Below are 27,350 nucleotides of genomic sequence, written 5' to 3'. Positions count from 1 at the left end.
GGACAGTGTTTTACGAATCTCTGCTTGAAGCAGCAGCAGCAATCACATGTTTTCTGTACAACAGATGCTTCAACCGACTGCAGAGAGGAAAGAGTTCAAATTGGAACTCTGCCCAGTCACCAAAGCAGTAATTTATGCCTCCTACAATCCTCTACAGCCTGCTCCTATTTCCTGAAGAGTATCCCTGCCTCTCCCTCTGTTGTATACAAACTGAAGGACAGACTGCCTGCACACTTAGAGTCAAAAGCATTTTTAGACATTTACAAATTACAAAACAAGAAAAAAACCCTTTGTGTTTTATATCACACGGTATTTTTTAAAAGCCATAGGTGGCAACAATAAAAACACACAAAGTCACACTGCACTTTTAAGTTTCCTGCTCAGTTGGGAAGGAGCGGTACACCTTGAACAAAATGATTCCAAATAACTAAAGTGCACACAACCTCAAAACAAATCCCCCAATGTTAAATGTAACTTGCTGAAAAATTGATATGGTGCTTGACCCAGAGTTATGTTTCTTAACTGCAATTTTCTAATGAAGTTAAGTGAAATGAATGCAGAGTGTATGAAGCAGAGTGTATGAAGTGCAAATCCACAGCAAGTATCTTCTACATATTTGCAGCTGAGGCCTCCTTTGTTCATACAGACATATTTAGCTTCAACATGGGTATAGCTGCACTAATGCAAAACTTAAGGACAGAAGTGCTCTACTGGTGCAAACCAATAATTTCAGCCTGTTGGTATTCATAAACCTGAAATAAACCACACATGCATATTTTTGCTTGCAGACGTCACTGCAGATTGGATTTGTGCTGTGGCATTGACACTGAAAGAAAAAAAGAAAAAAAAAAAGCAATCCCCAAACTTAATTAAGTCAGAATTGCCATTTATTACTATTTCTTTCAACCCAGGCTGTTCCAAACTAAATTCATCAAGTGCTTAAGTTACAGCACTGTTTAAAAGCAAACAAATAGGAAGACCATTTGGATGTATTCTTTATAAAATAAAACCTCAGCCTCCATGACCAACTTAAAACATTGCTAAAATATTCATCCATGCTCAGAAGCCAGTCCTGGAAAATTGCAGTCCAAAAGCAAGTAGCATTTTCAATTTAAGTGCAGCCAGGAAAGAGAGTGGTAAAGCTGCTTAAATGCCAAGTGTTGGTAGACTCTGAAATTTCGAACTACCTTATGCAAAGACTGTATCACACAGACCATTAATGCAGATAGGTTTTCTTTATTCTGTGTTTTCTTACTGGGAAGTGACTTTTGGCCAGAATTACAAAGCTAATTATTCATACAAGTCTGTAAAACGACACTGGCAACAGAAAGAGAAATGAACTCAGCTAAGAGTTTAGTCAGGTAAAGCTTTGCTCAGGAAAGCACTTCTAGAAGGAAACTCAGAACACAGGACAGTTATTAATCTGTGCAACTCACTACCTTAATATTGTATCCTAGAAGCAACCACAAAAAGAAGCTGTCTGCTTAACTGCCCTCCTTGTTTACTAAGTCAGGACTTCATTTATGAAATTATATGCTAAATTGACTGCTATAAATAACTGCACTAATTATAGCAACACTGAGTGCTGGATGCTAATTCTGAGCAGGATAACAGGGCAAGTTTGTCTGACCTGTAAAATCACTCATCTCACAATTGACACATTCACCAAGCATCTTGTGACTGGGTTGCCCACCTACCACACTGCCCAGAGACACATTAGGTAACAATATACAGTCACCAAAACCTCCATTGTAAATGGAGGAGTTGCCAGCATCTCTTCAGAAAGTACTTTTCCACACTGGTAGCTAATCTACAGAAAAAATGAAGACTGACCAAAGGAGAGAAAAATACCCCAAACCCAAATCACAGTTCAGACAAGCCATTTTCTTCTCCGGTTTGGTGAGTGGTTTTAAAAGTGGAGATTAAAAATTGTCAAGTCCTTAGCATCATTACCAATGTAATAGAAATTATTCTGAAGGTTAACTCATAGAATGAAGGTAAACTGCAGTACTGTGCATGACACACAATAAACACTTGGAAATAGGAGAGAGAGGAAGAGAATATCTTACAGCAAATCAATGACAAAATTGGCAAAATGCAATAGCTAAAGACAAGTATAGAAACAAACCCAAAAACTTACATTGTAAGACAGGAAGAGTGTGGATTTCTGAGTTTGGAAGGTGTAACCAGGAAGGATTTACAGAAAAATTTCTTGAGTCCTTTCATCATACTAGTTTAAAAACAGAAACATGCAGAAGAGTATAAAAACTGCATAAACTTCTGAAGCACTAAAATGAGGTGGAAGCTGTCTGGCAAGCAGATCTTATTATATATAGTCAGAAAAAAAAAAGGAGTTGAAAATGAAGGAAAAAGGGAGAAATCCAGAGAAACGTCTGTGAAATCCAGAAAAAAAAACAAAGGAAATATCTTCTGAATGATTGGAGGAAGTCCAAGAAATTACAGAAGTAAAGAAATGCTGGAACCCTAGAAAGAGCAGGAGCAGGTGCATTAAGGGGTGTGCATTAGGCAACAGAGCCATTAGGTTTCAGAACAATGGATAACCTAGATACTAAAAAAAAGTTAGGTGCAAACAGATGTTCTCAAGTTATTATTATAAACATAAGTAACTTGAAATGTCACTTTCTAATATTTGATGGTTTGCAATAGAGCCAATTGTTGAGCTGCATTTCTAATTTTTTTCCTTTGAATAATGAGAATTGGAGTAGGACATAGAGAAAAAATAAAGGTAATTTCTTATCCCCTTACGAACTAAATAAAAAGAAAGCAAGGATAGAAGAGAAAAGGGGCTGACACTACAGCAATGCCCAATTTATGAAAGACTTAATAAGCTATTAACAGGTGTCACAGACATGTTTGTCCAAATGCATCATGGGCTATAAAAAAAAAATTCAGTGGAATATTCTCATTATTTGTAACCATGACTCTGAGAAGCATGTTTTTAGTATTTTTATTTATGCATGCATAGTGACAATTATATGATTCATTAACATATCCTAAATAAAAAAACACAGCTACAAACTGCCTGTTTTTGTCACTGATATCCACGTTCAAAAGACACCCACTGCTTTTGTTTCTAAACCAGTTTCAAATGAGTTACATGCCTGTGATTCTTTTTGTTCTGCCCTATTTGTGACCTGTTTTATCATACAGTACCTTTGAACCCGTCAAGTAATAGGTCATTTTTCCCCCAGCATTTTAATGCTGCTTCATTTCCTTTCCTCTATGTGGATGCAGATAGCCTGGTCAAAGAGAAATTTTTAGGTATCAGGCTGCAGAGCCTGTGGGAAAGCAAGTCAGACAGTCTTTCCCAGGCATTTGCTCTGGAAGAACTGGGAGAAGACATTCCAAACAATTTCTAATCTTTGCACTTGCTGTTTCTCCAACTTGTTTAATTGCAAAGATGTTTATGAAAAGGTATTGGTCTGAATGACCAATCATGTTCACTTGTATTAGAACAGTGTATAAAAAGGGTGTGCTTTTTAATAAACATTGCTATATGCCCTCCAAGAAGATTGGAGTTATATAATTATATCAGCTGTCCCGAATACATAATGACACCTCTATTATACAGAGGAGGAAGTACAACAGACTACAGGGAGTGAACTTCTCCCACTTTCTAACTTATTCATGCATACTGCAAATCTGTGGAGTAGAAGATGTCAAATCAAACCAGTATAATAATTTGACCTGCCCTGAGTGGTGAGGGTCCTTCCCAGCCAAAAAAATCCCTTATGTTTCATTAAGTCCTAGTGTTAATTATTTACAGTCAGATAATTTTCAGTCTCTCCTATATCATGAGCACCAGAGCAAACATAGTCTGAGTTCCTATGTATTGTCTGTTGTGATCGACTGAGTATGGTAAAAAAAATCTTTCTTGGTATCTATAAAGTCAATTAAACATTGAGTATTTGCATGCAAACTTGGAAACAGGAATAAAACCCTACTTTGTTGATACCCAAGAGGAGATGCTACTGCATAAGCAAATACCATGCAAGTGAAGGATGCAGAGAATGGAAATAGATTTAGGCTGGTACCTCAGGTTTCTGGTGCTCACCAAGAGACAAAGGAGACAGAACACCTCCAGGGTCACTTCAAGCTGTGCAAGCAGATAATAATCTCTAAGGGTCCATAATGTATCAGTGTTCTTCAGCAATCTGGAACAATACCTTCTGATCCCAACAGGAATGACTACAAAATAGACTCCAGTAGATCCTGCCAGCTTTGTGTCATCTGAGCTCAATGTGAGCCCAAGAATACCTCCAAGGCCAAGAATTTGAGTTCTGCTGTGGCAGGGCTAGGTTTCAATTGTCCAAAAGAACCACATATTTTGGGAGAGCCCTCTGCTCAAATCAAAGCTCTCTGGAGTCGGAAATGTGGGCAGCTGATGGGATCACACATAAAATGCTAATTTTCAACTACTTCACAGATTATGTTTTCATTAGTGTCTTAGTTGAAGACAGCTAATGAAGTGTTTTTGTTCTGGTCAGAGTGGTGATTTCAGCTGAGTTTGGAGCAGGTACAAAGCAACCTTCACAACCAGAAACATGAGATTAACTGAACAAGCTGGCATACAGCTCATGCAGAGACCAGATTTAACAGACTTCCAGAGCTGGAACTGCTTTTTCATTTCAGACTTAGCTCTTCAGAATAGCTGCATGGAAGTCTGAATGCTGCCCACACCCACTGCTTTTTATGCCAATCAGCTCCTTAAGACTGTGCTGAGGTACCACTCATCTGGCAACTTTCATGGACAGTAATTAAAAAACCCACAACTTTTACTTTGCAGTCAAGATGGAGTTTATATGCTGTTTCACTGCTGCTCATCTGAATCCCCTTCTGAATACAAGGGCTTTTGTGTAAGAACACAAACACTACTTTCTCTTCTACTACTTAAGCCTGTTACCCTGTATAGCAGTTGTAAATAGTGCTGACCTGATTACCGCCTTATTCTCATGTAATAATAACATTAATCCCACAGACTAGTACAGAAGTTCCCCACCATCTTATCCGTATTACTGGATTCAGGCTATGTGTAAGTAGTTTCTAGGACACTGACCGGCCCAGACCTAAATAGATTTTCATACAGTAAAATAATACAGAGGTAAAATAAACCTCTGCATTATTAGCTGTTACACTGCAGAAAACCTACAGAAGTAAGCAATTACCTCACTTGCTAATGATCTGAGAGAAACAAACTATGAATGTATGTTGTTTCTTAGCTACTGTTCCAGAGAGCAGCTCAATCTGTTAACTCTCGAGCGCAGTAAATAAATTCATTTATTAAATTAAATCTCCAACAAGCCAGAGAAAATTGTATTGAAAGCACTCTGCTTGATTACAGGTATTGGCTGAAGGAATAGACCTATTGATCTGCTCAACTTCAAGCTTGTTCACTTCACCCAATTTAATTTGAGGACAACAACTAAATTTTAGTTGTATCTCCTTTCCCACTCTCCAGGGAAATAATTTAAAGTGACTCTAGAGTTCAGTTGGCATATAAAAAATATTTCATAGGCCAAAGACAACATTTATTTTGTTGCCCTTGTAGACATGAAGTTACATTAAAAATGCAAATACGGTCTCCAGAGAAACCATTACATAGTGTGCAGACAGGGTCATATGTCATGAACTAACCTCTCTGGTGGAGGCAATAAATCAGTTGTTCTGAATGATAAGGATTGTATTAATTACTAGATTTCATTAAAGTCCCCTATAGTTGCAAACAACTGAAACAACCAATGACCTTCATTCTGTTTCCACCAGAAATGCTTCCATAATAGAGAACTGGAACTGCTGGCAGGCAGACAAACATAGCAGAATCATAAAAAGGTGCTAAGGCTGGCTCTAGAATTAATGCAGCTGTGTTAACTTGGCTTTTTCTGCTTTCCTTCAGATACAATCCTAATGTAATGACTCTGGTTTTAACAGGTATCTTAGTATAATTATATATTTCATTATACAAACATAACTAATATTGTAAAGCTCAATTTAGAAAGTAGTCAGTAGCCTTACTCCTTACTATTTTTTCAGAACCACAATCTTTTTGTGTCTTGGACATCTCACAGTCTAACCTCAGATAGCCACAAGTTGTTTGTATCAGTCTGTTTTTGCTCCAGTTTTGTCCCTGAGTTTAGAGAGCCATTACTCCCATTTTTATTTTCTTTGTCTAGCATTTGTACAGAGAAAACAAATCAAGAATTTGTTTTGCCATGCTGAACAGGACAAGTCCCTTCTCCATGGACAATGACCATTTCTCTGACCATTGTCTACATAATTTTTTGCCAATTCAAACTGCATGTTTACATGCATAAGAGATAAAAACAACTTATAGAATCACAGGTCAGATCTCACCACTCCTTATACAGTTTTTCCAATCCCTACTGAAAATAGCTTCTCTGATACCTCATAGGACTGAATTTGCCACTCTGGCTCTGCCATGCTGATCCCTGAGGGTACAATACCAATTCTTTCCCCTTTGGTGTTTCTCAGCTGAGGAGTTCCTTGATGTCAGCATAAATTGTTAGCATTCTTCCAAGCCCCTTAACTTGCATGCCATACTTCTCAAAACAGGAACCTTTTTGTATGCTCAAGGCCACCTATCCCCAGCTATCTTTCTACTTTGATATCTCAGTATTGATCTGTATCACCTGGAGTGTCAATATCTGCATTTGTGTAAGCAAATTTCTCAAGCACACACTTTAACTCCGACTGCTTGTGTTGATGTCCAACCCCTTAGTTTGGCAACAATCCAGCCAGTCCATAAATGCTACTTCTGTAGCTCAAGGGGTAGTATTGCCTCCACTATTAAAAAATTGTCCTTATCTGTCCAAAAGTTTCAGGACTGAAAACAACCTATGGTAGATAATAAGACAAAAAATTACAAAGGAAAAGTTGAAGTGGTCTTGCTTTATATAATACAAGATTCTTGCCTCATCACACATACCTTTTTAGTGTCAGGAGAAGACAGGGAGTTTTGAAAAGGTAATTTGTGGCTTTGTATCTGGAGACTAGAAATCTCATATGATGCAGGTTCATGCTATAATGGCACAATCTCTGCCGAACAATGTTGATTTAGAACAGTGAAAAACAGTCTGCTGCCAATATGTAAAGAGTAATCCTTGCAATAATTTACCATGATATGGTGGTCTGAGTTATCATTCAGACTGAACACAAACTTGAAACTGCCTGTTTTAAAAACAAAAGTACTTCATATCTAACCAAAACCCTCCAAATTTACCAGGTACAAAGTTAACAAATTTTAAAAGTAACTGAGCTCGAGGTCACATTCTCTTGGATCTTTCACCTTTTTGGTGAACAAATTTCCCCCTTTTTTTTTAACTTTGGACTCCACACAAAGCAAAGCCTTTATCTGACCTTAAAGCATCATAAAATGTAGACAGGCAAGCAGAACATGGCTGGAACTACTCATTGTTCAGTATGATAATTACTACCCATTCACAGGAGTCCTGCTATTTTTCTTTCTCCTAATTACAGATTGAATTCTTATCAATAACAATGAAATATTTGTTGTTTACAGGAAAAATAGCCTCACAGGAAAGTTCTCCAGATGAACATCAGTTTTCTCTGTATCAAGTTACCTATGCTTCCCTGCATAAGAGTACTGTTTTTTCTGTTAACACATAATTTCTGAAATTAGTCTGTTGTGCACACTGGCTGCTTTTCACACACTCTTTTTCCATTATGTTCATTTCTGTCCTAGTTTTGTCATTTGTATAGCCCAGCTTTGAAAACAACAAAGCCTACAGGTAGCACAGGAAATGAGATTAAAGAGAAGCCTGTTCTGGTGACAAAAATCACACAGATTGGAGGAAGAAGAAGGCATCATCTTTGCAGCAGCCTTACCCTTCTACGCAGCCTGTCCCTCTCCTCACGGACAGTGTTCATGGTGGCCTTGGTCCTGTTGAGCTCCTCCTCTTTGCTGCACAACATGGCTGTGAGGCTCTCATTCTCTTCCCGCAGGCCAGCCAGCTCCTTCTCCCACCGAGACCTCTCCTCAGATAGGTTTGGATAAAGGTCATGTCCCAGCACACCCTCAATTTCTTCCACGGTCTGCAGAAACAGTCATCAACAAACAGGGGCAAAGACAACTGAGCAGGACTAATGGGTAGATAGAACAGAAATGTGTGTTAATAGGCAACTCTACACACTTATATATACAGTCCCAGCCTCTCAACACCATTAGTTTGTTTCTTTTGTTTGCTAAGTAATATCAAAAAAATTATTACTTATTTTCTTCGACAGTTTGACCATTTCATTAAAACATTTCATACTGAGAAACACCAAAGCAGACAAATTCATGCAAATAAAACATGTCACCTGTGAATGACAGCAACCTTAGTAGTTTAATCTCAAAATTAATTTAGAGAAAATTAATGACTCCTTGTCACAGGCGAGCACTGTACTTATTGTTTCCCTATTGAATAACACGCAGAAATGAGCAGTCTGTGGATGTGCATGGCATGGGGCCTTATTTATTGCTAGACCAACATCACAAAAGGGCAATGAAAAGAGTGGGAGAGCATTAAAAGAGGGCTCTTCTTTCCCATGGCCCTGAGTATGTCATTTCCCTTGAGGTGACAGCAAAATACAAGAAAGAACTCTGGCCTTGGCTAGGCTTACAGGGGATGCTACAGCCTTTCTAATACCTAAAAAAAGCCTGGGTTTCTCTGGGACACAATGCCATCCAGCACTTTCTGTCCCACCTCTGTGCTCAGAACTGTGCTTTGTAGACACCGTTCAGTTCAAGGGACATTCAGGAACTTACAGTCTGACAAACTGAACTATGAGTACCCACCACAAGCAAGGGAATATTGCCATGCCTGAACTGACAGTCAGGCTGGCCACTAACGTGCTGAAACACAGCATAATAGCCTGTTGGGGAACCACCTGCAGTTTGGAATCTACTACCTGAATACTGTATATACATACTACCTGTATGCTGTGCCTGTGCCTCCATGTCTAACTATGGAAGATATCTGCAACAAGCAAGACCACTTTAAATGTTGTCCATAAGCTTTTGAATCTCCCTGAAAGCAGTGTGTATTAAAATTATGGGAAGACATGGAAAATAAAAGAATGTATCACTGGCAATGCAGAAAGTTTCATTTCATTGGCTAATCCAAAAACAAGTTATAGCTAAAGCCTATACTTTTTACATCTAATATGAAAGATAACTGATGAACCAAGGTTAATAATAACCTACTTAATAGTTTTATTCAAAAGATGGGTCCTGATGGGTCCCTTCCAATTCAGCATATTCTATGAACCTATGATTCCATATATTACTGAATAATATTTACTGCTTTGTTTATTTCTTTAAATTGGGAAGGACCAATAAAAACCAACTAGAGTATAGCTGAAAATGACAAGCCTAGCTGGAGACACAGCTGGTTGGTTTTTTTCCTGCAAGAAATTTTCCCCGTGTTTTCAGCACTGTCTGACTTTGGGGTATCAATAAAATGTTATTATTTGTTCAATTTATCACTTTGAATTGTAGTTCATGTCTCTCTTACATAACACTGCAATACACTTAGAGTCACAATTATGAAACTCTGTTGACAGAGTATCCGATTATCTACACTGCAATTCTGCTTACAGGTTTGGCAGGAAACTGAAATTAGTTTTCTGAAAAAGCAGAGGCTTGCAACATCTTTGTGAGATTAAAGCAGCTGCAGGTGTCCTTTGTATTAGCTTCACTTGGATCCATAGGTCTCAAATTATGACCAGGTAAATTGTTTCAACAGAGCATGAGGAAGAGTTCAAGTTCTGAGTAAGCATAGGGTAGTTAATCTCATGATGTAAAAAGAAGCTCTGTAATGGCAGGAGCATTCTCTTTTGATGATGTCAGCTTTATTTTAAATGGTGTCTCTCTGTTGCTGATTTCTCCTCTCTCTTCTTCCCCCCACACTCCCCTAGAATTTTCCCTACTGTTTTCTCAGGCCTCTAATGTGAACTTCTGCTGCTGCCTCCTTCCTCCTTGTTCCCCATGCTCTGGTGTTGCTATCTTCCTAACCCTTTCCCTTCCTAGGCCAGTGCTTGTCAGAGCACTACCACTACAGCACTTCTCTGGTATTCAATATACTACCAACCATCCTACATGGAAAATAAAACATAAACACTGTACAGAGATACAGCTATATAAAATAATGTTGATCAGTTTTCTTCAAAGCAGCATTACAGAGCAGTTTTATCTGGTGTGTTGCTGCACAGCAGATAATTCAGGTATAATTTCACAGAGTATGGGATTGAATTACAATGTCATGTTCTGAGCACAGAGCAGCAGGATGTCACATCATGGTAATTCTAGTCTTGTTGCTGACACTGTCACCAGTGCTTTCTGCCTTACTGTCTTTACAAGAAGTGCTATGTTACAGATGTGGTATCAGATTAAATCAGCAAGTATCAGGTTTAAAAGACACTCAAGCAGTACTTCTTCACATGGGGTAATGCAATGGCAGAATTCCTTCCTAATGGAATTCATGGAGGCCAAAAATCTAGACAGATCCAGAACCACAGCTGATAGAAACAAAGAAGAAAATTCCACCCGTTACAATGAAACACAAAGACATCGTCTTTGGTTCAAGGCCCTTTGCTAGACCCACTTTGCTAGAAGCATCTCTGAAGGAAGGAGGAGAATATGCTATGCTGTCATTTTTGATGCTATCTTTCCATTAGCACCTGCCACTAGGCAGATGGACTTTTGGTCCAACACACTACAGTTGTTCTCATGTTCTAAATGTTTCATGCTTGGAAATTTTACATCTTTTTTAATCAGCAAAATGTTAGTGGTTAGGTATCTGTTGCTGATGTGCTCTCAAAAATATACAGAGCATTAACCAGACTACTCTGCAGAAATTTTCTTAAATCCTTTTCTTAAAGTATGCTTTTGTAACTGTTCAGTTCGTAAGACAATCTGATAAATTTAATTCCAAGATCTTTTCAGTTTTTGTGGGACAGAAACAACTGAGTTAGCTAGGATGACATAATCAAAAGGAAGCAAAAATAATCCAGCAGCAGCTGTAATAAAAGGAATCTAGTGAAATTTAACCACCAAAGCTGAAGGACTTGAAATATATAAATGCATTAGTCTGTTGGTGAAGAAAAAAGCCAATAGCCAAGGCCAAAGGTAGTCAGAATACTTCAGGTTTCCATTCACAATTCCATCCACTTTGAAATTCTCTCCATTTTTTCTCTGAGGAAACAGGAAAGCAGAAATGATCTGCAGCCAGGAGTGCAATGCTGGAGAGGGGCTCTAAGTGTATGTTTTGCTGTACTAAACACATCTCACTTCAGATACATCTGTGGGCCTCACACAAGCTGATCTCTACCTATTTCCCAGAATCCACAGTCTCTCTATTGGTGAATAGTGACTTCTGAAAGCAACTAACACTAAAAACTCCGAACAGTACTTGGCAATATTCAAAGTACTGATCCTAATCCTCTCAGACACTCAAATAAATCGCTTTCATACTGATCTCAAGAAACCAAAAGTCAAATATACACACAACATCAATTTCTTTATATTTTGTTATACTCCTCAGGCATCACCAGGAACAGAAGGAACTTTTCTCAGTAGGAGGACAAAGGGCTGTCAAAACCATCTAGAATGATCACAGACTTCCTCACTTCAAGAGCAAATTGTCAGTACAATTTTTCTTGTACAAATGAGTCACTGATACCTTTCCACCCAACACAAAAAGCTTGTTCACATCTTCCCCTGAATATAGGAAGATTCTCTGTGGCTTTCTTGCTTTCAGGTTCCGAACTGCAGTGCCTTTTCATACATATGCCAGCAAGCATCCCTCTCCTTATTCTGTAACATTCACAATAAACGCAACACATATAGATATCACTTGAATTATTTGTTCCTGAGGTTGACTTATCTTATTTGAACTAACGCACAACTAATGCTTCATGTTAAATTAGCTTTTGCTCTGGTTTAGGAATGATGTTCCCCAATGTTGGGGGTTAGATTTGGGTTTGGTTTTTTGGTTTTTTTTTTTTTTTTTCCTCTTCTCACAGAATTTTTTCCCATAAGTTCCCAAGAAGCCTTAATGACTACTTAGTCAGAACAAAAAGAGTGCTTGAGGGATATAGCAGCACGAAGCTACACCTATTGTTTTTGAGTCCCTGGGAGTGTCCCTCAGAGGGGGAGGGGGAGGCACTCTTGCACTCAGCGCCGAGGAGGACGGTCAGGCTGCCCTCTGCCTCTGCCTCGTCCTGGGAAATCTATCGTCATCTGCTGTGTACCCGGGAATCCTGAACTCGCTTTCTCCAGCCTCTCCCACCACCGCCGCTGCTTCTTCGGACCTTTGAGGCTCTCCTGCTACTCTGTAGCCCTGCACTGCCCAGCCCTGCCGGGACACCCCTGCTGTTCCAGCTGCCAGCGCAGAGCTCCTCATCTCATCCACCAGCCCGGGACTTTTCCTTCCTTCCAGTTCAGCCTCTCGGAGCCCTGCAGGGGCACCCAGATCAAACTGCTCTGGGCTTTTGTAAAAGAAAGCCCTCAAGGTTCTTGGTTCTGTTTATTATTGATGCTGTAGTTGTTGTTTGTTTGTCGTTTTGTCATATATACTAGTAAAGAACTGTTATTCCTACCCCCATACCTCTGCCTGAAAACTCCTTTAATCTTCCTTTTAATTGGAATAATTTGGAGGGAGGGGATTTGAATTCTCCATCTCTAGGGAGGTCCTGCCCCTTCCTAGCAGATATCTGTCTTTCAAACCAAGACACCCAATTTAGTGTTCCCACTGAAACAACTCCAAATGATGCCCTGCTCACTCACTCCTCAGTCCCCTGTGAGAGGACGGACAGGGAAATAAGAGGCACAAAAGGCAAAGATCAGGAGTTGCGATAAGAACTATTTACTGGAAACAGCAATGAGGTAAGAAAATAAACAGTAACAGCAAAAATACCAGTAAAGAGAGTGTACAAGAAATGGACAATTTGCACATGAGCTCTCACCCCAAGAACACACGACCAGGAAGGGACCACTTCCCTCTTTCCTGGAAAATGAGGGATACATGATTACTTGGCCACACCCCCTCCTGGCTACTGCAAAAAACAACCCAGTCCTGGCTGGAACCAGGACAGCTTTATATTTTAAGGTAGCCAATCACAACTTAGCCAGCCACAAACATACATAGCATGTTTTCAGTCACTGGTCAATGATTACCTGTAGGACCTTGGGCAAGTGACAACTTATTTGCTGGATAAGCAAAATTGCTTAAGAAAGTATATTAACTGTTGAGTATCCCTATTTCTCTTATCTTTGAAATGAGCATAAGACAAATACATTTCTGATTTTAGGTCCAAAGTAGCTCCTCCTGGACCTTGGAAGGTGTAGAATAGGTGTGTAACTACTTACTAAGCACACACCGTGAACTTGAGTTGACTTTTGTGAAGTACTTTTAACCTTTGGAAGCAAAGTGCAATTACTACAGAAGTGATCAGGTGTCTCAGGCAATGAATACGCTGCATTTTAGAGCCTAATGTTACCATTACCTTAATGGCTAAATCACAATGTTCGCTGGCAGTAGTGAGTTGTTCAATGTGCCTGTCCACTTCTGCCACTGATAAACTGCAGCTGCTTTTCTTCCTTCCACAGACAACATTTTCCAGACCTGTCAGCACTCTCTGCAATTCTGAATTCAAGTCACTACAGTTATCTAAAAGAAAGCAAGACAAAACAAAACAAACATCACAACAATTAGTGACTCAGTGAAAAAACAAACTCTCAACCAGGAAGTGTCTGCTGCAGAACAGCTGGAGTGATACTGGTCAAAGAATGTCCTTGCCATCACTTTTTCCTCGACAACTGATAGGCTTAAATACCTTAATCACATCAACTGAAATCATGAGCTACCCCTCATCTGACACATAATAGCCTCACAGCTTATCTGAAGTGTTCTTTCTTTATTCAAAACTCCCTCTTCTCTGGAGAACATTTTAAGATATTATATGCTTACATTCTGTGACATTTCTTTATGCTGTTCTTCTGGCCATTCAAGGTCTATTACCCTGATTTAATTAATGTCATATGTTTGTCTCTGTAAATACAGCATTTTTCTGTCTGGTACGTTCAGGGATGTTATGACTTGATGTTTTTCAGAGGAATTTTTGTGGCTGTACTTAGGTACTGCCTGATTTTAAAAGAGCATGGTGTTTACAGAAATGATTCCTAGCAACTACCTTAGAGCTGTGTTTTCTCTTAGTAGCTACTCCTTCAAATAAAGCTGCAGAATATTCAGAGATCATAACACCACAGCTTGTTATGTTCCATACTACAATCATATTACCAACATATACAACACTATTTTAATTAAAGTATCACAGAGAATTACTTTCTTTCCTGTCTTCAGGCAAACCTATTCTAGCACCCACTGCCATAGCATCTTCCACTTATGTGAAAACAAGTAGGTCTCTGTACCTTGCTAGCTCACTCCATAAATTATTTTCGTTTCTCTTGAGTTGACCTCTGGTGATGGACAGTGGCAGTTCCTAAGGCAGACCTGTGGCAGAGTTCACCCTTGTGCTGTCTCCTGGATGTGCCAGTCAGTCTTTCCAGCTTGCTAGGTAAGAGTCTGCAGCAGCTACCCACAGCAGAGCACACAAGGGGTGCACTATGAGGCAGCAGCACATCCACAGCTCCTCTATCCCACTAAAAACAGTGGCGGACATTCTTGGTGAAGGGGTGATTCCTGTAATGAGGCTGTAAGCGCTTCACCATGGTCAGAACTTTGTGGTAGTCTCATAGCTGTGGTTCTTGCAGGGCAGTAAAACAGTGTGGCATTGAACTGGGTCTGAATTTTAACAGACACAAGTCACCAAATTGTTGTGGACTGCCTTGAAACCTCCCTGTGCAAGGGAAGACTGAGAGCTGCTGAATGAAGGAATGAGAGGAACAGAAAGAAATAAACTGCAAACTTATTATCATTTATCTAACTCCACAGCCTAACAGACATAAACACAAACCTATTGCTGACCAAAAAGAAGAGTTTAGAATGATGCTACAGCATTGCACGAAAAAGTTGAATGGGCAATATATGAAAGGTTTTTTTCTGAGAAGTCATTTCACTAATTTCTGATTAGCAGCCACCCGATTAGCAGCTGCCCATGTGTTACAGTAATACCAAGAAAGCCCTTCATAATAATACCACCACTCACTTACAAGCAGGATATAGCAAGCAGCATGCTTACTTGTAAGAACCTTGTGTTTTGTTTTCTTGAATTTGCTTTTTTCCATAACATCTTCTGTAATAAGCATTTTGTACATTTAAACAACCTTCACAAGACTTTGTCTGTGATTTGGGATTTGATCTGAAGTGGCATTTCTCCCATAAAATAGTTTATAATGTGAGAACCCCATTTCTGACAGAAAACTAGCACAGCCCAATCACAAGCTCTGCAAGATGTACTGGAGAGCATTCACAGTTCTAGCTGTAGGTGTTTTATTGCCTGTAGCAACAGAGCAGCAGATCCACATGCATTAGTGTGTCATGAGGTATTACTGGTTTTACTAAGTCACTGATTAGGGGCAGTCACTCCATGAAGGTAGTAAGCAAGTCATGCACATGGGTTGTTAGAGCATGATTTTTTTATCCTTATATACCTATATCTAGAAGGATTAAAAATCATACATATTCCTGTATCTATGTGTGTGTGTGTAATTTATTTTCACAGGAATACAGAAACAAAATCCATAAAGGACAGAGTCTATGAATACAAGGAAAATACAGAAGAAATGCGGGAATTCCAATAGATAATATTCTTATTTTGCCTATTGTTATCTATGAGTCCTACCCTTAAGGGAAGGCAGCACCCAAGAATTGCAGATGCTTGTGGTCAAAGGAATGACAAAAGTCAGAGGGTTCACAAAAGCTCACAAATACACACTTGGCGTGGAAACTGGGTCAGGTTAGGCCCTGCCCTACAATATAAGCACAGTGTCACTATATGGCAGTGGCTTTAGGATGAAGTGAAAAAAAGAAGAGAGAGAAAGAGGAGAGAGAAAAAGAAGAGAGATCACCAGTCCTGGCTCTGACGTGATTCATTGAGCTGTTCAGGGTACTGCATTGCGCATGCAAAGCAAGCACCCGGCGCTTTGTGGAGGTACCTGTTTATAGGTAAATTCTCCCTGCTCTGGAGATATCTTTCTCCCTTTCTTTGCAAGTTAGTTATCATGGGCAATCTGTTCTTTCAGGCCTTTCTAGAAATGCCCTTTCTAGTGGGAAGACATCTGGGGTCTTATCTTAGGTGGTCTGGATTCCTCTCTACAGCGGATGCCCCCTTCTCGGCCTCATCCCTGTGCTTGCTGTGTGCTGTGTTGTGCTCATGTTCTGGAACTAAATAAAGACACTTGCCTCTGAAGAGTGCTGCCCATACCTCCACATGGTTCCCTTCTCTAGCCACATCCTGTTCCTTCTCAGAGTGTGTTATTACTAACAATCCTTGGCTGTTAGTACCAACAATCCAAGAAGCTCTGGTTTCAGAGCTATTTGTTGGTTTTTAAGACAGACACATAATTCCCCTTATCTTCTAGGTGTCTACATTGTACATGATTCTACTGTCATGTTTTTTATTGTTAGAACAAAAATAAACAGACAACTTGGTGTTTATGTCCACACACTCTGGTTCAGCCCTACTTCATGAAGACAAAATAAATCCTGAAAAGCAAATTACTTTCTTTTTTTTTCCTTGGTAAGAAGAAAATGAAGGAAGAAAACCCCTCATATTAGAATCTGTTCAAATTCAGGAACTTAATAGTAAGAACTAGCTTTCAAAAGTAAAACATTAATTTTTTATATCTTCAAAAACTTCTATTAAATATTTTGAATTCCCTAGGTCAGACACTTCACAGTCACATTATTACTAATACTGTTGTATCAATGTTTCTAGAAATTATAGACATGAAAATACAAATGTGCTCTTGCAGGTCGTGCACTTGATAAACAATACAGTATAGGAAACAGGAATAGAAGAATTTTCTGAAGAAAATTCTGTAAATCTGTCATAGTGAGGATTACACCAGAATTTTGCTAGAAGGTCTGGTCCTGGGGAAATGGAGGCTCAGGGGGAACCTTACTACTCTCTGCAATTGAAGGGAGGGCTGCAGTCAGGTGAGGGTCAGACTCTTTTCCCAGATAACAAGTGATCAGACAAGAGCAAACAGCCTCAAGCTGCACCAGGGAAGGTTTAGATTGGATATCAGGAAAAACGTGTTCACAGACAGGGTTGTAAAGCATTGGAACAGACTGCCTAGGGGGTGTGTGGAGTCATCATGCATGAAAGTATTAAAAACTGTGTGGATATGGCACTTGAGGATATGGTTTAATGGAGAATATGGTGGTGGTGCTGGGTTGATGGTTGGACTCAATGATCTCAGAGATTTCTTCCAAACTTAATGATTCTAAAATTTTACAATCAAGGCACATAGATTACTTCACATCTAAGTTCACAGTCATGTAGATGCTTAGCATCAGTTGCGATTAACACATCCGACATTAATTCATTTCCTCACCAAATGCTTGGATTTGCATTTCAAAAGCTATGATACCTTCCTTTTGTGAGAAGCCATCACTTCTGCTAAGAACACAACTCACCCACATCTGCAGTGACCATGGTGGACTGGTTCTCTGGCACTGAGACAGAGTTCTGGTCCATGCTGCGTGAGTCTTCATTAACCTCCTGCTGGCTTTGGCTCAGCTCCGAACGCAGCTCTGAGTACTCATCCTCCTCCCTGGCAGAGAGAGCAAAGGCAGAAATGAAATCTTCAGAGGAAATGTGCCTCTTCGTGACACTCATTTCAGACCCATAAGCTGAGCCACAGGATCCAATTCACACAAGTGTTTTGTCCAGTCAGTAGTGATGGCTTTAAACCCTTCACTGCATAGCCACTATGCCATGCCCATAACACCCACTTGCAGCAGTCAGACTGGTTTCCATCTCTTTATTCCCAACTTCATTTCTCCTGGCCACTGGAGAATGAAGCAATGAGTGGAACTGAGTGCTAGCGAGGATGTGTGCAAGGACATAGACTGCTCTGCAGTGACTCCCCAGCTGGTAATTCACACAAATCAGCACAGGTGGTTTTGATCCCAAAGTGAATTAGAAGTAACTTGTTTTAGTCTCTTTCTCATTTCAAGGATGTCACCAACTCGTGTGCAAAGCATACACATGCATGTACCTGCATATGTAAATTAAAATGCTCTTGGAGACAGTTTCGTTTTTCATTTTCTCTTCTTGAGAGAGAGAGTAACAGATAAGTGAGCATTGCACTGTACTGCTGGCTTTAGTGGAAATGGAAAAGCCTCAATTACCTATTTTAATTTATTTGTTAAGCTGGTTCAATTAAAATAAGTGAGGACACAGAATACTTAGCTAAAGTTAATGAGCTTAAAAAATTAGGGCTTTTCTCTCCTGTCTCCACACAAAAAAGTTCAAAGCACTGGTAAAGAACATAAGTAAATGAATAATAGCTTTGCTTGAGAACATTTGGAAACATTTTTTCTGTTGATCCATTTGCTGATTTGATGCATGTTATAAATGCCAATCCAATATTCCATATTGAAAATATGATTTGGTTTATTAAAAATCAAATTACAGAATTTTGGTAAAAACCCCCAGCGGAGTTATGGTGACGATAACCTGGGGATAGTCAAAGGGTGAACTGGGACACAGCCTCCAGTGCACTGCAGTCCCCCCAAAGTTCACAAATTGGCCCCATTTGGGGTCCAGGTTTTATACACTTTATTTTGCCCCTGGCATAACATTTCCCCACAGTCCTTTGTTCCCCTGAAACAGTTATTCGTATTCATCTCTGTCACTGGTCTGCTGAATGGGGTCTCCTCTGGGAGGGAGAAGTGTCAATTTTAGTCCTCCAGTGGGTGAATGAAAGCCAAGATTTTTGAATGGAAAGGAGTTCTCCTCTGGAGATTGGTTCGATGATGATGCTCTGATGGCTCTGCTGCCCATGGGAGGAGACCTGATTGCTTATCTTAATGTGTCTTCCTTTCTGATGCCAATCTCATCATCTCCAGTTCCCAACATCTCATTGTGTCCTCCTAAATGGTGGTTACTGGGTGGTGCCTGCCTAGGAATTTCTTAATTCCGTGGCTGGCTGGAATTTAGGTTACACTCTATATTACGTTTTACCAAATCATGATTTTAACATCTTATAATCCATAAAAACACGAATTAACCTACTATATCTATCACACTCAGATCTATTATTTTTGTTACTTTCATAGCGACAGTTTTTACATTAAAGTATCTACTTTAAGCATTGGAAAAACTTAGTTTATCCAGGTGCAAGGCCCCTCTGAGAGAAAACAAACAGCTGTCATTTTGCTGCACACTAAATCACATGCAGAGATTAGTTTCGCTGAAGATTAAGCAGAAGAGTGTGAGAATGGAATCGTCTGGCTTTGGAAACAATGAGAAACAATAGCCAAGACCTATCTTGGGATCAGCACCTGGGAGGGGCATCTGTAACGTTAGGTCTGTTGTGTGTGTGCTACATGGTGTTGAGTGTTTCTTGCAGGATTCAGCCTGGAGGTGTGTCTCAATTTGTCAGGCAAAACAGCAGACAAGATGGCCCATACATACAGGCATCAATAACAGAAATAAAATCTGCTCTCAGAGCTGCAGAGGTCACAACTTATGTACCTCTGTAAAACTCAGAAAAAGACTTCCAGCTTGCTTGCAAAGCCAGGTTTCCCAACGTAATAAATGCTGAGCCAATTCCAAATTAGTAAATGATTTTATTAATTTCAGAAAAATAAATGGACAGAATTTCAGGCAAGCCAACAACCAAAGAATCAGTGTTGAGTCCCAGGATCAGCACTGGGTGAACCTTAGCTGAGGCCTCTAATTCACCACAGCTTGTGCTGTTCACGCTTTCAGTTCTGTGAGCCCAGTTTTTATACAGTTCTTTCAGCGGGACACAGCATTACTTCATGCTTTCTTTGTCCCTTCAGTTTGCCTTCATATTCATGGAGGTCCATCCTTGCTGCTTGGTCGGTTGAATCAGCTTTTCTTCATATTCATGGAGATTTATCTTTGCCGTTTGGTCCATTGAATAGTCCCTCCATGGAGAGATGAATATTAGGTATGACCTTTGGGAACAGCATATTGAGATTCGTGTCCCTGATGGCGGAGTATGGTTGCTATGATTTTCGGACGGCACAGGAATAACAACATGACTCTCCATGATGGCAAAGATGAGAGCAAACTTTATTCTTCTAAATTCTACTTTTATAGAGTAGTTCGGTACAAAGAACGATTGGTTATTCAGCATCTACACCCTTTTGTAAACATTTCTTTCCAGTAAACATGTTGGAAAAACACCACATGCTGATGGTTTCTCACTTCCCAAGGTTTGTTTGAATTCCTCCTTAAGATTTCTCAGGCTAACATGAGAAAGTTGCTCGCTTGCCTTTCACACAGACACTGGCAGAGCCTGAAGCCTAAATTCAGACCAATGTCAGGCCCACAGAGTACAGCTGGGTCGTTTGCAATCCCATCTCTGGAGAGGACCTATCTTCCTCAGACCCCCTCTCCTTTTCTTTTATAAATCCGGTTGTTCCCCAGTTCCCAACAAGGTCACTCCTGAATCTGTCTACCCGCCCCTCTCCCCCTCGCCCAGCCTTGCATGATTTTACCCTTTATACTAAAGGGCATAACTTGATTTATATTATACATACATTATAAACGCGAATTATCCCATATCATTTATCACACCAAAATACTGAGATGTAATTTTCACCATGCTCTTCCAACTTTTACATTTGCTTCAGTGCAAAGAAAGTGTGACTTCAGCAGAAGCACTTAGTGACTACTATTACTAAACAAAATGGAGGCCCAGCTGGTTAACACTGAGATTTACATCAAAAAAAGGTCTTGGAGGTACCACACAATACTTGTTTAAGACTGTGTTAGACCCTAATCATGAATAGGAGTTAAACAGTGTAATGAAGACACATAAATGTCAGTCAATGTTCCATGAACCAGTTTGTTATTAGCCACAAAAAAGCCACTTTTAATTAGCTTTAGACAAAATGTTATAAACGCCAGGACAAATTTATTGCCAAATTCAATAGTTTGGTTTATTAACATCCAAATTACAAAATTTAGAATCAAATTATAACAATTTCAAACAATAAAAACAAAACAATACGAACCCCACAAACAGCGAAACTTACTTGACAGAAGTTCTCCCGGGAAAAGTTGAGCCAAGGGTGACCCCAGAGACACAGGACCTGGCAGCCAGTGTCTCTAGCTGGGTTCACACATTTGCCATGTTCGAGGCTTGGTTTTTATACTCTTTATTCTGCCTCTGGCAATATTTCCCCATACTTCCCTTTGTTTCTTGGTTAGCTATTCAAACCCAAATTCGTCTCCGGTCGGATTGAAAAAGAGCTCCCCTCCCAAGTCCATGTGTTAATATTCAGTTTTTATGGATCCTTATAGTTGATGAATGTTCGAGATATGGGTGATATTGTTTGATGGTCTGTGAAAGTGGCTCCCGAGGTGTGAGTTGCTGATACTGGCTCATCTCAACAGGTCCCCTCCCAATACTTGAGAAGGCTGCAAAGTCTTTTGTTCCCTTCTGAATGGAGACGCCTGATTTTCAGGGTGCTCAGTTTCACCATCTGCTGCAGAAACCTCCTGAAACATAGACTTTTACCTGATATAAATTTATACAGCTTTATAATTTCCAGTTTATCATAAGAACATGAATTAATCATCTCACGTTTTTCACACAAAACAATTACCAAACACTCAAACAGTTGTAATTTTGTCATTGAAGAGAATTGATTTTTTTCATTTATGAAACAATTAGTCTTACATTTTTAAAACCTGAATTACCTCTACAAATGGAAAAAAAGCTCTACTGCCCCCAAAGCAACGGCACACATAATTATTTCTCACCACTGTTGTTTGGGGTCTTCTTGTACAGATTTTTCTGTTTAAAATACAACAGCTTCATCTAGCTGCACTAGTTCTGGGTTTTTCAGTTTAAGCACCCTTCAGTATCTTGGGACAGTGAAAAAAGTACATCATGCAGTAGGGCTTTCACCATTCTGTTGACTCAAGCCAGAAGTCGGTTTCTAAATGAACTAATGCTTTTAAAAGCTGACCAGAAAGATCAGAAATCCATTTCTGATAAAGTAGCAGCAAGGTCAATCAGTCCCTCCACCACCAGAGAGCAGGGAATTTGAGGGCAGTGATACATCACAAATACAAATTCTGCCTTTAAAACTGATAGCAGTAGCAGTAACAAAAGATACTGCTAGAGACTTTCCCCCAAACAGAGGAGTTCTCCAGTGGCACTGGAAATGCAAGGTGCTCAACAGCTGACAATAACCAGCCATTGGACTCCTGCCACACCATCCAGAAGGTGGAGGCATTACAACTTCCTTATTGCTGCCATCAGCAACAGGAAATCTAGACAATAAGGATGGGAGGACTGGAGGAAAAAACCCTGTGATTTTCAGTTACTTCTGCACCAATTGCTTTCTTCATGATCAGGTGCAACCAGGGACTAGAGTACTGCACAGACACCCAGAAAAACTCATTCAAACACTGAGCAAAATTGCACATTTTTCAGCATTCTTTCACACTACAGAAGGCAAGGTGCTCTTTCTCTTCATGGCTGCAAACAGTGCATAGTTTTACACTACCAGTGCTAGCAGTTTTTCAACTATCATTTCACTTAAATAACTATTTTTAAAACTCTCTAAGACCCTCAGACAGAAAATAGTACAGGTGTATGTGCACAAAGATTGACTGCACTGTGTGTACAAACACTTGAGGTCCCTCTGAACTAGTTCATTGTGAACAAATAGTGACATACTCAAGACATTACGAAAATTAATCACTGAGGGCAGGTGGAGCTGGGCACTGTGTACTGAAGCCAACATTATCATAACCACATTTCCCTTTGAACTGAATTCAGTATGTACTAGCTTCCACCTAGCACATATTTAGAAGATAGAATTAGACCTGCAGGTCATTGTGTATATGTGACTCTAAGTGCTGTGTGTTATTTCTTGTGATGCTGTAGTCTCTTTGCTACCCCTCTTCTCCATTAACTTCCAACATTTTCAAAATGTATGTCAGACTAAAAGTTGTAAGTCTGAACAAATGATTTTACAGTAATGGTTTATAAGGTTCTTGACAATTGTTTCAAGTAATTCTTAGCAGGCATCAACATTGAACAGAGTGTATTTCTGTCTGGTATTGTTACAGTTGCTCACTATTTTTAGAGTTGCAGAGATGTACCCAAACAGCCACTGGTTTAGAACTAAAAGCAATTAGATATCTCTCTTTTCCGTTTCTTGAACCTCAATTTGACATCTAAGAAAAACTGTCAGTCACATACAGAAGTTACAGGAGATTTTGACAGCCAAAGAAATGATTAGTGAAAAAAGAGTCAAGTTTGAATGAATCTAAGGCAATACTAAAAACTTATGAAGTCAGAAATTTTCACCTTACATGTAGACATCATTGCATTTTAGTACTCTGCTGTATAATTTCCAAATCCTTTTTGTGCTTCAGAGTTACTGGGTGTGTCCTTTATGTCCAAGTATTTACAATATGACTGTAACAGGGAAGATCTATTTGAATGGTTTTCCCATCTTCCAGGCTCTTTGAGAGCAAACTGCATGCACCTTGTCAAAGGACAGAGAACCTTGGCAACAGAAGCTCATCTTCTAGCACCTGAGTATTTGAATATTGGAACTCACTTTTTTCACCTCACTATCTCATTTTGGAGGGGGAATTCCAAACCAGCTGGGCTGTCCAGAGCACCAGCAGCAGGGAGATGAGAAAATTGCAGATGAATGCTGGCTTGCTCCCCCAAGCACAGTGAACTCATTTTCTTCTGAAATCTGGAAGCATGCAGAGCAAGAGCTGCAGCTAAATTCATGAAGCCACACACATGGACCCAAGAAATGGCTAGCAAACCTAGAAAAATCCTGTAAACGTCTAAAAATATCCCTGCCAGATTACTGCTACTGGGATCAGCATATCAGACACACCTGGGAAGAGACACATGCATTGACATGTGACTTCAGCTCTCTCCTTGGCTGGAAAAGCTGTGGCTGCTCCATTTCTGGAAGTGTTCAGGGCCAAGCCCTGAGCCACCTGGTCTTGTGAAAGGTGTCCATGCCCATGGCAGGGGGTTGGAACTAGGCAGTCTTTAAAGTCCCTTCCAACCGAAACCAGCTCCATGATTCTAGAGCTGACATTACTAAACCACATGAGCAAAACCCATTAATTTTCTAAACCCTGACATTGCAAAGGCAAAAACCCCCCAATACACACCAAGAAACAGACACAAAAGTTCTCATAATAGAGAATATTAACCAGCTTATACAGCCTTCCTGTTGGAGTCCAGGATATTCCTCTGGCCGCCCTGGAGGATTTGAAGACTGTACAGGGGGGTCTGGGATCTGTACAGGGGGGTCAGTTAGACCCACACAGATCCCAGGAGGACACTGATTGCTGTCCATGGGAGTGAACACTCACATGCAGGAAGAATCACAAATCCTAAGAATTTAAAATAAGTAGTGGATGGTTTATTATAGAATATAAATATAGAAATTAGGATTCTTAGCATATGGGGCTGAAGAGACAAGATGGAGGAATTGGGGAGTGGCCCCTGTGCTCCTTGTTCTTGCTCTCGTCCCCCATCTTGTGCTGAGTTGGGTTTTAGAGATTGGCTTAGAGTAGAACTGACATGTTAGTATAGGTAGTAGGTATTGGTAAAATTTTGTAAATAAAAAATACGTGTTGGACAGTGGTTGGGTCAGGGGTGCCGTACTTAAGGTGCGGGGCTCTCTGATCCGCCCAGTCCGCCGCGTGTCCTGCACTGCTGGGGATGCCTTGCAGAGCTGAGAAAGAACTAAGATAAGGTACCCTGCCAGGGAGGCCTGGCAGAGCTGAAAAAGGACTGAGATAATGAAGAATAAACAACCTTGGAAATGTGCACCGGCGGACTCAACTTGTCGTCTCTACCTCTGGTGTGTAACACTTAGGGCAAAGAGAAGACTGAAAACCTTATTACCTCTGGGAACAGCAACCCAGAGGAAACTCCCAGGGAATAGCAACCTTGGGAGAACCCTTATTACCTTGGGGGTCAGCAACCCCAAGGAGAATCTCAGGGAAACAATAACCTTGAGACCTGCCAACACTCCTCCTGAAACTGTTGCAACACCTTATTCAGATTTAAACACAGCGTCTCCTTACTTTCTGTCCTACATTCTGAGGGTACTGTTGACATTCAAATAAACATAACACAATTTAAAGAGGATAGTCAAATACTCTCCATGAAGCACCGGTTTCTTCTAATTTTTTCAAAATATTTTTGGGTTTAGGAACTATAAAGAATGTCATAGAGTAGAGGTACATGAAGCTACACATTAGTTTATTTTTACAATCTAAAACAGATATGTGAAAACTCAAGAGTTGCTGTGTCAGCATTGGGGAAACATTAATCTGTTATGCAATTAATGTCAACTCTGCTTCCAGAAAAATAGCCCAAATTTTGTGACAGCACAAGTTAAGCCTCTGCTCAATACTACCTTCAGGTTTCAAAGAGACAAATCAAAAGTAAAATCCTCCCGGTTTAGAGGAAAGCATAACTGCTGAGGCCCCAGCAGGTCTGTGCTCCCAGAACACTTTCTCTCATGATTGTTCTGTTCCACCTCCCAGACAGTCCCCAGAGCCAAGGGTGGAGTGTTGTGAGTCACACCTGTTCCCACAAGGACAGCAACTGCACCACCCTTGCTCTGTGGGATGCACAGACAGCTTCTCAATAATGATACAAGTGGATCCCAGAGTGGATTTACAGAAAGCCACAGCAGGAGGTATCAGTTTTCCCTCTTTCAGTTGGCTTTCCAAACTATGTGGAATCCCTTCAGTTTTTATTTTCAGGAGGAATATTACACCTCAGTTCCCCAGACACCAAATTATTGACCTGCCAAAGAAAATAAGCTATTTTCATCATTAAAGGAAACAAAAAGAACCACTAACTTAACAAACAGTTTTTGTTCTTACTAATAAAACCAAGCCAAAACAAATTGAGGCATTCCAGCTGTCTGAGCAAAAAAAGCTCTCATACGATTGAATTAAACTGGAGGGACATGGCAGCAGTGTGGCATCTGTTGCAGCAGTATTGTTCCAATGCCTTTAAAGGCCAGAACCCTCCAAAAGGGACAGAAAACCTGCATTTTTCATGAGAACCAACATGTACATCCCATCAGTCTTGGTCCTTACACCTCACATTCCTGTGCATGTCGCAGCATTTATGGACATGGTTAAACATTCAGAGTATCTACCTGATTCCAGTACTTCGTAATTGAACACTACTTGACATTTACTTTGCCACAAGGATTCCAAACACACCATTTTTATGAATTCTATGTAATATTTTTCTTAAGTGTCATAGAGCTTTTCTGTCACTCAAGAAAAAAATCAGTGTAGCTCTCATGCTTTCTCAGATTTTGCTTTTCAACTAATCTTTTCAAAAGACAAATGGAAAGTTTGTCTGCAGAGGTATCAAGCATAAATGAAGAAGGGAGTCATGGGGATTTTTTTCAGAGAACTATTACCAGCATAGAAAATAACTGAAAAATCCCACCATGACCATTGCTAGCTATGATCATCTTATAGGTAACAGTATTTATGTTCTTAAATAACATGAACATGTGATTCTAACACTGCTTTAGTAGTGGTAAATGTGCGTGTGATGATATTCCCTCTTATTTATGGTACACTAAACATTCTTCTTTTTGCATACTAATATTTTCATGAATGATTAAGTGAGTAGTTGTAACAACGTTGCCTTGTGCTAGCGGAAGTATTTACAAAAAAGAACAAATAAAGCAATTACAAAACAAAAAAGAGTGTAGCTAATAGGTAAAGGAAAACTGAAAATTTGCAACATGGCTAGAGCACCACGTCAACATTACTCACAAATGCATCAAATCTAACTTTAACTTAATCCACAGATTCTGGTATATAGTTGCATCTTTACTAGATAAACTTTAAGAAGCTCCTTCTGCACTCCAGTCCAACTTTTCTACACTGAAAATAATATGTCAAAACAAGTGAGCAAAAATGTTTCCATGTAGTCAAATTTGATGTTTATTTTAACACACTAACAACCTAGCATAATACCCCAAGCTTTGCGGCTGCAGAACCAGACAGCAACAGGATTTGTACCGTTGTGTTTTGTCAAAAAAGCCAGCACAAGAAGAGGCAAAACCTACTGAAATTTATTTGAACCATATCTCTCCCACATC

At 39.9% G+C, this 27,350-nt stretch overlaps 1 protein-coding gene across 9 annotated transcripts in view; it reads right to left on the bottom strand.

The window, feature by feature from the left end:
- Positions 1 to 27,350, bottom strand: part of MCC (MCC regulator of WNT signaling pathway) — a 238,735-nt gene that overhangs the window by 44,890 nt on the left and 166,495 nt on the right. For all 9 annotated transcript variants that reach the window (XM_063424042.1, XM_063424043.1, XM_063424041.1 and 6 more), the window contains 3 exons: positions 17,643 to 17,779; positions 13,546 to 13,709; positions 7,885 to 8,091 (listed from right to left, as the gene is read on the bottom strand). In XM_063424042.1, the coding sequence (XP_063280112.1) occupies positions 7,885 to 8,091; positions 13,546 to 13,709; positions 17,643 to 17,779 (508 nt within the window). The remainder of the gene's footprint in view (positions 1 to 7,884; positions 8,092 to 13,545; positions 13,710 to 17,642; positions 17,780 to 27,350) is intronic.

This window comes from Prinia subflava, chromosome Z (genome assembly GCF_021018805.1).
Source record: "Prinia subflava isolate CZ2003 ecotype Zambia chromosome Z, Cam_Psub_1.2, whole genome shotgun sequence".
Lineage (NCBI taxonomy): Eukaryota > Metazoa > Chordata > Aves > Passeriformes > Cisticolidae > Prinia > Prinia subflava.
The sequence above is the reverse complement of the archived record's forward strand: the minus strand, read 5'-3'. Positions and strand labels throughout refer to the sequence as shown.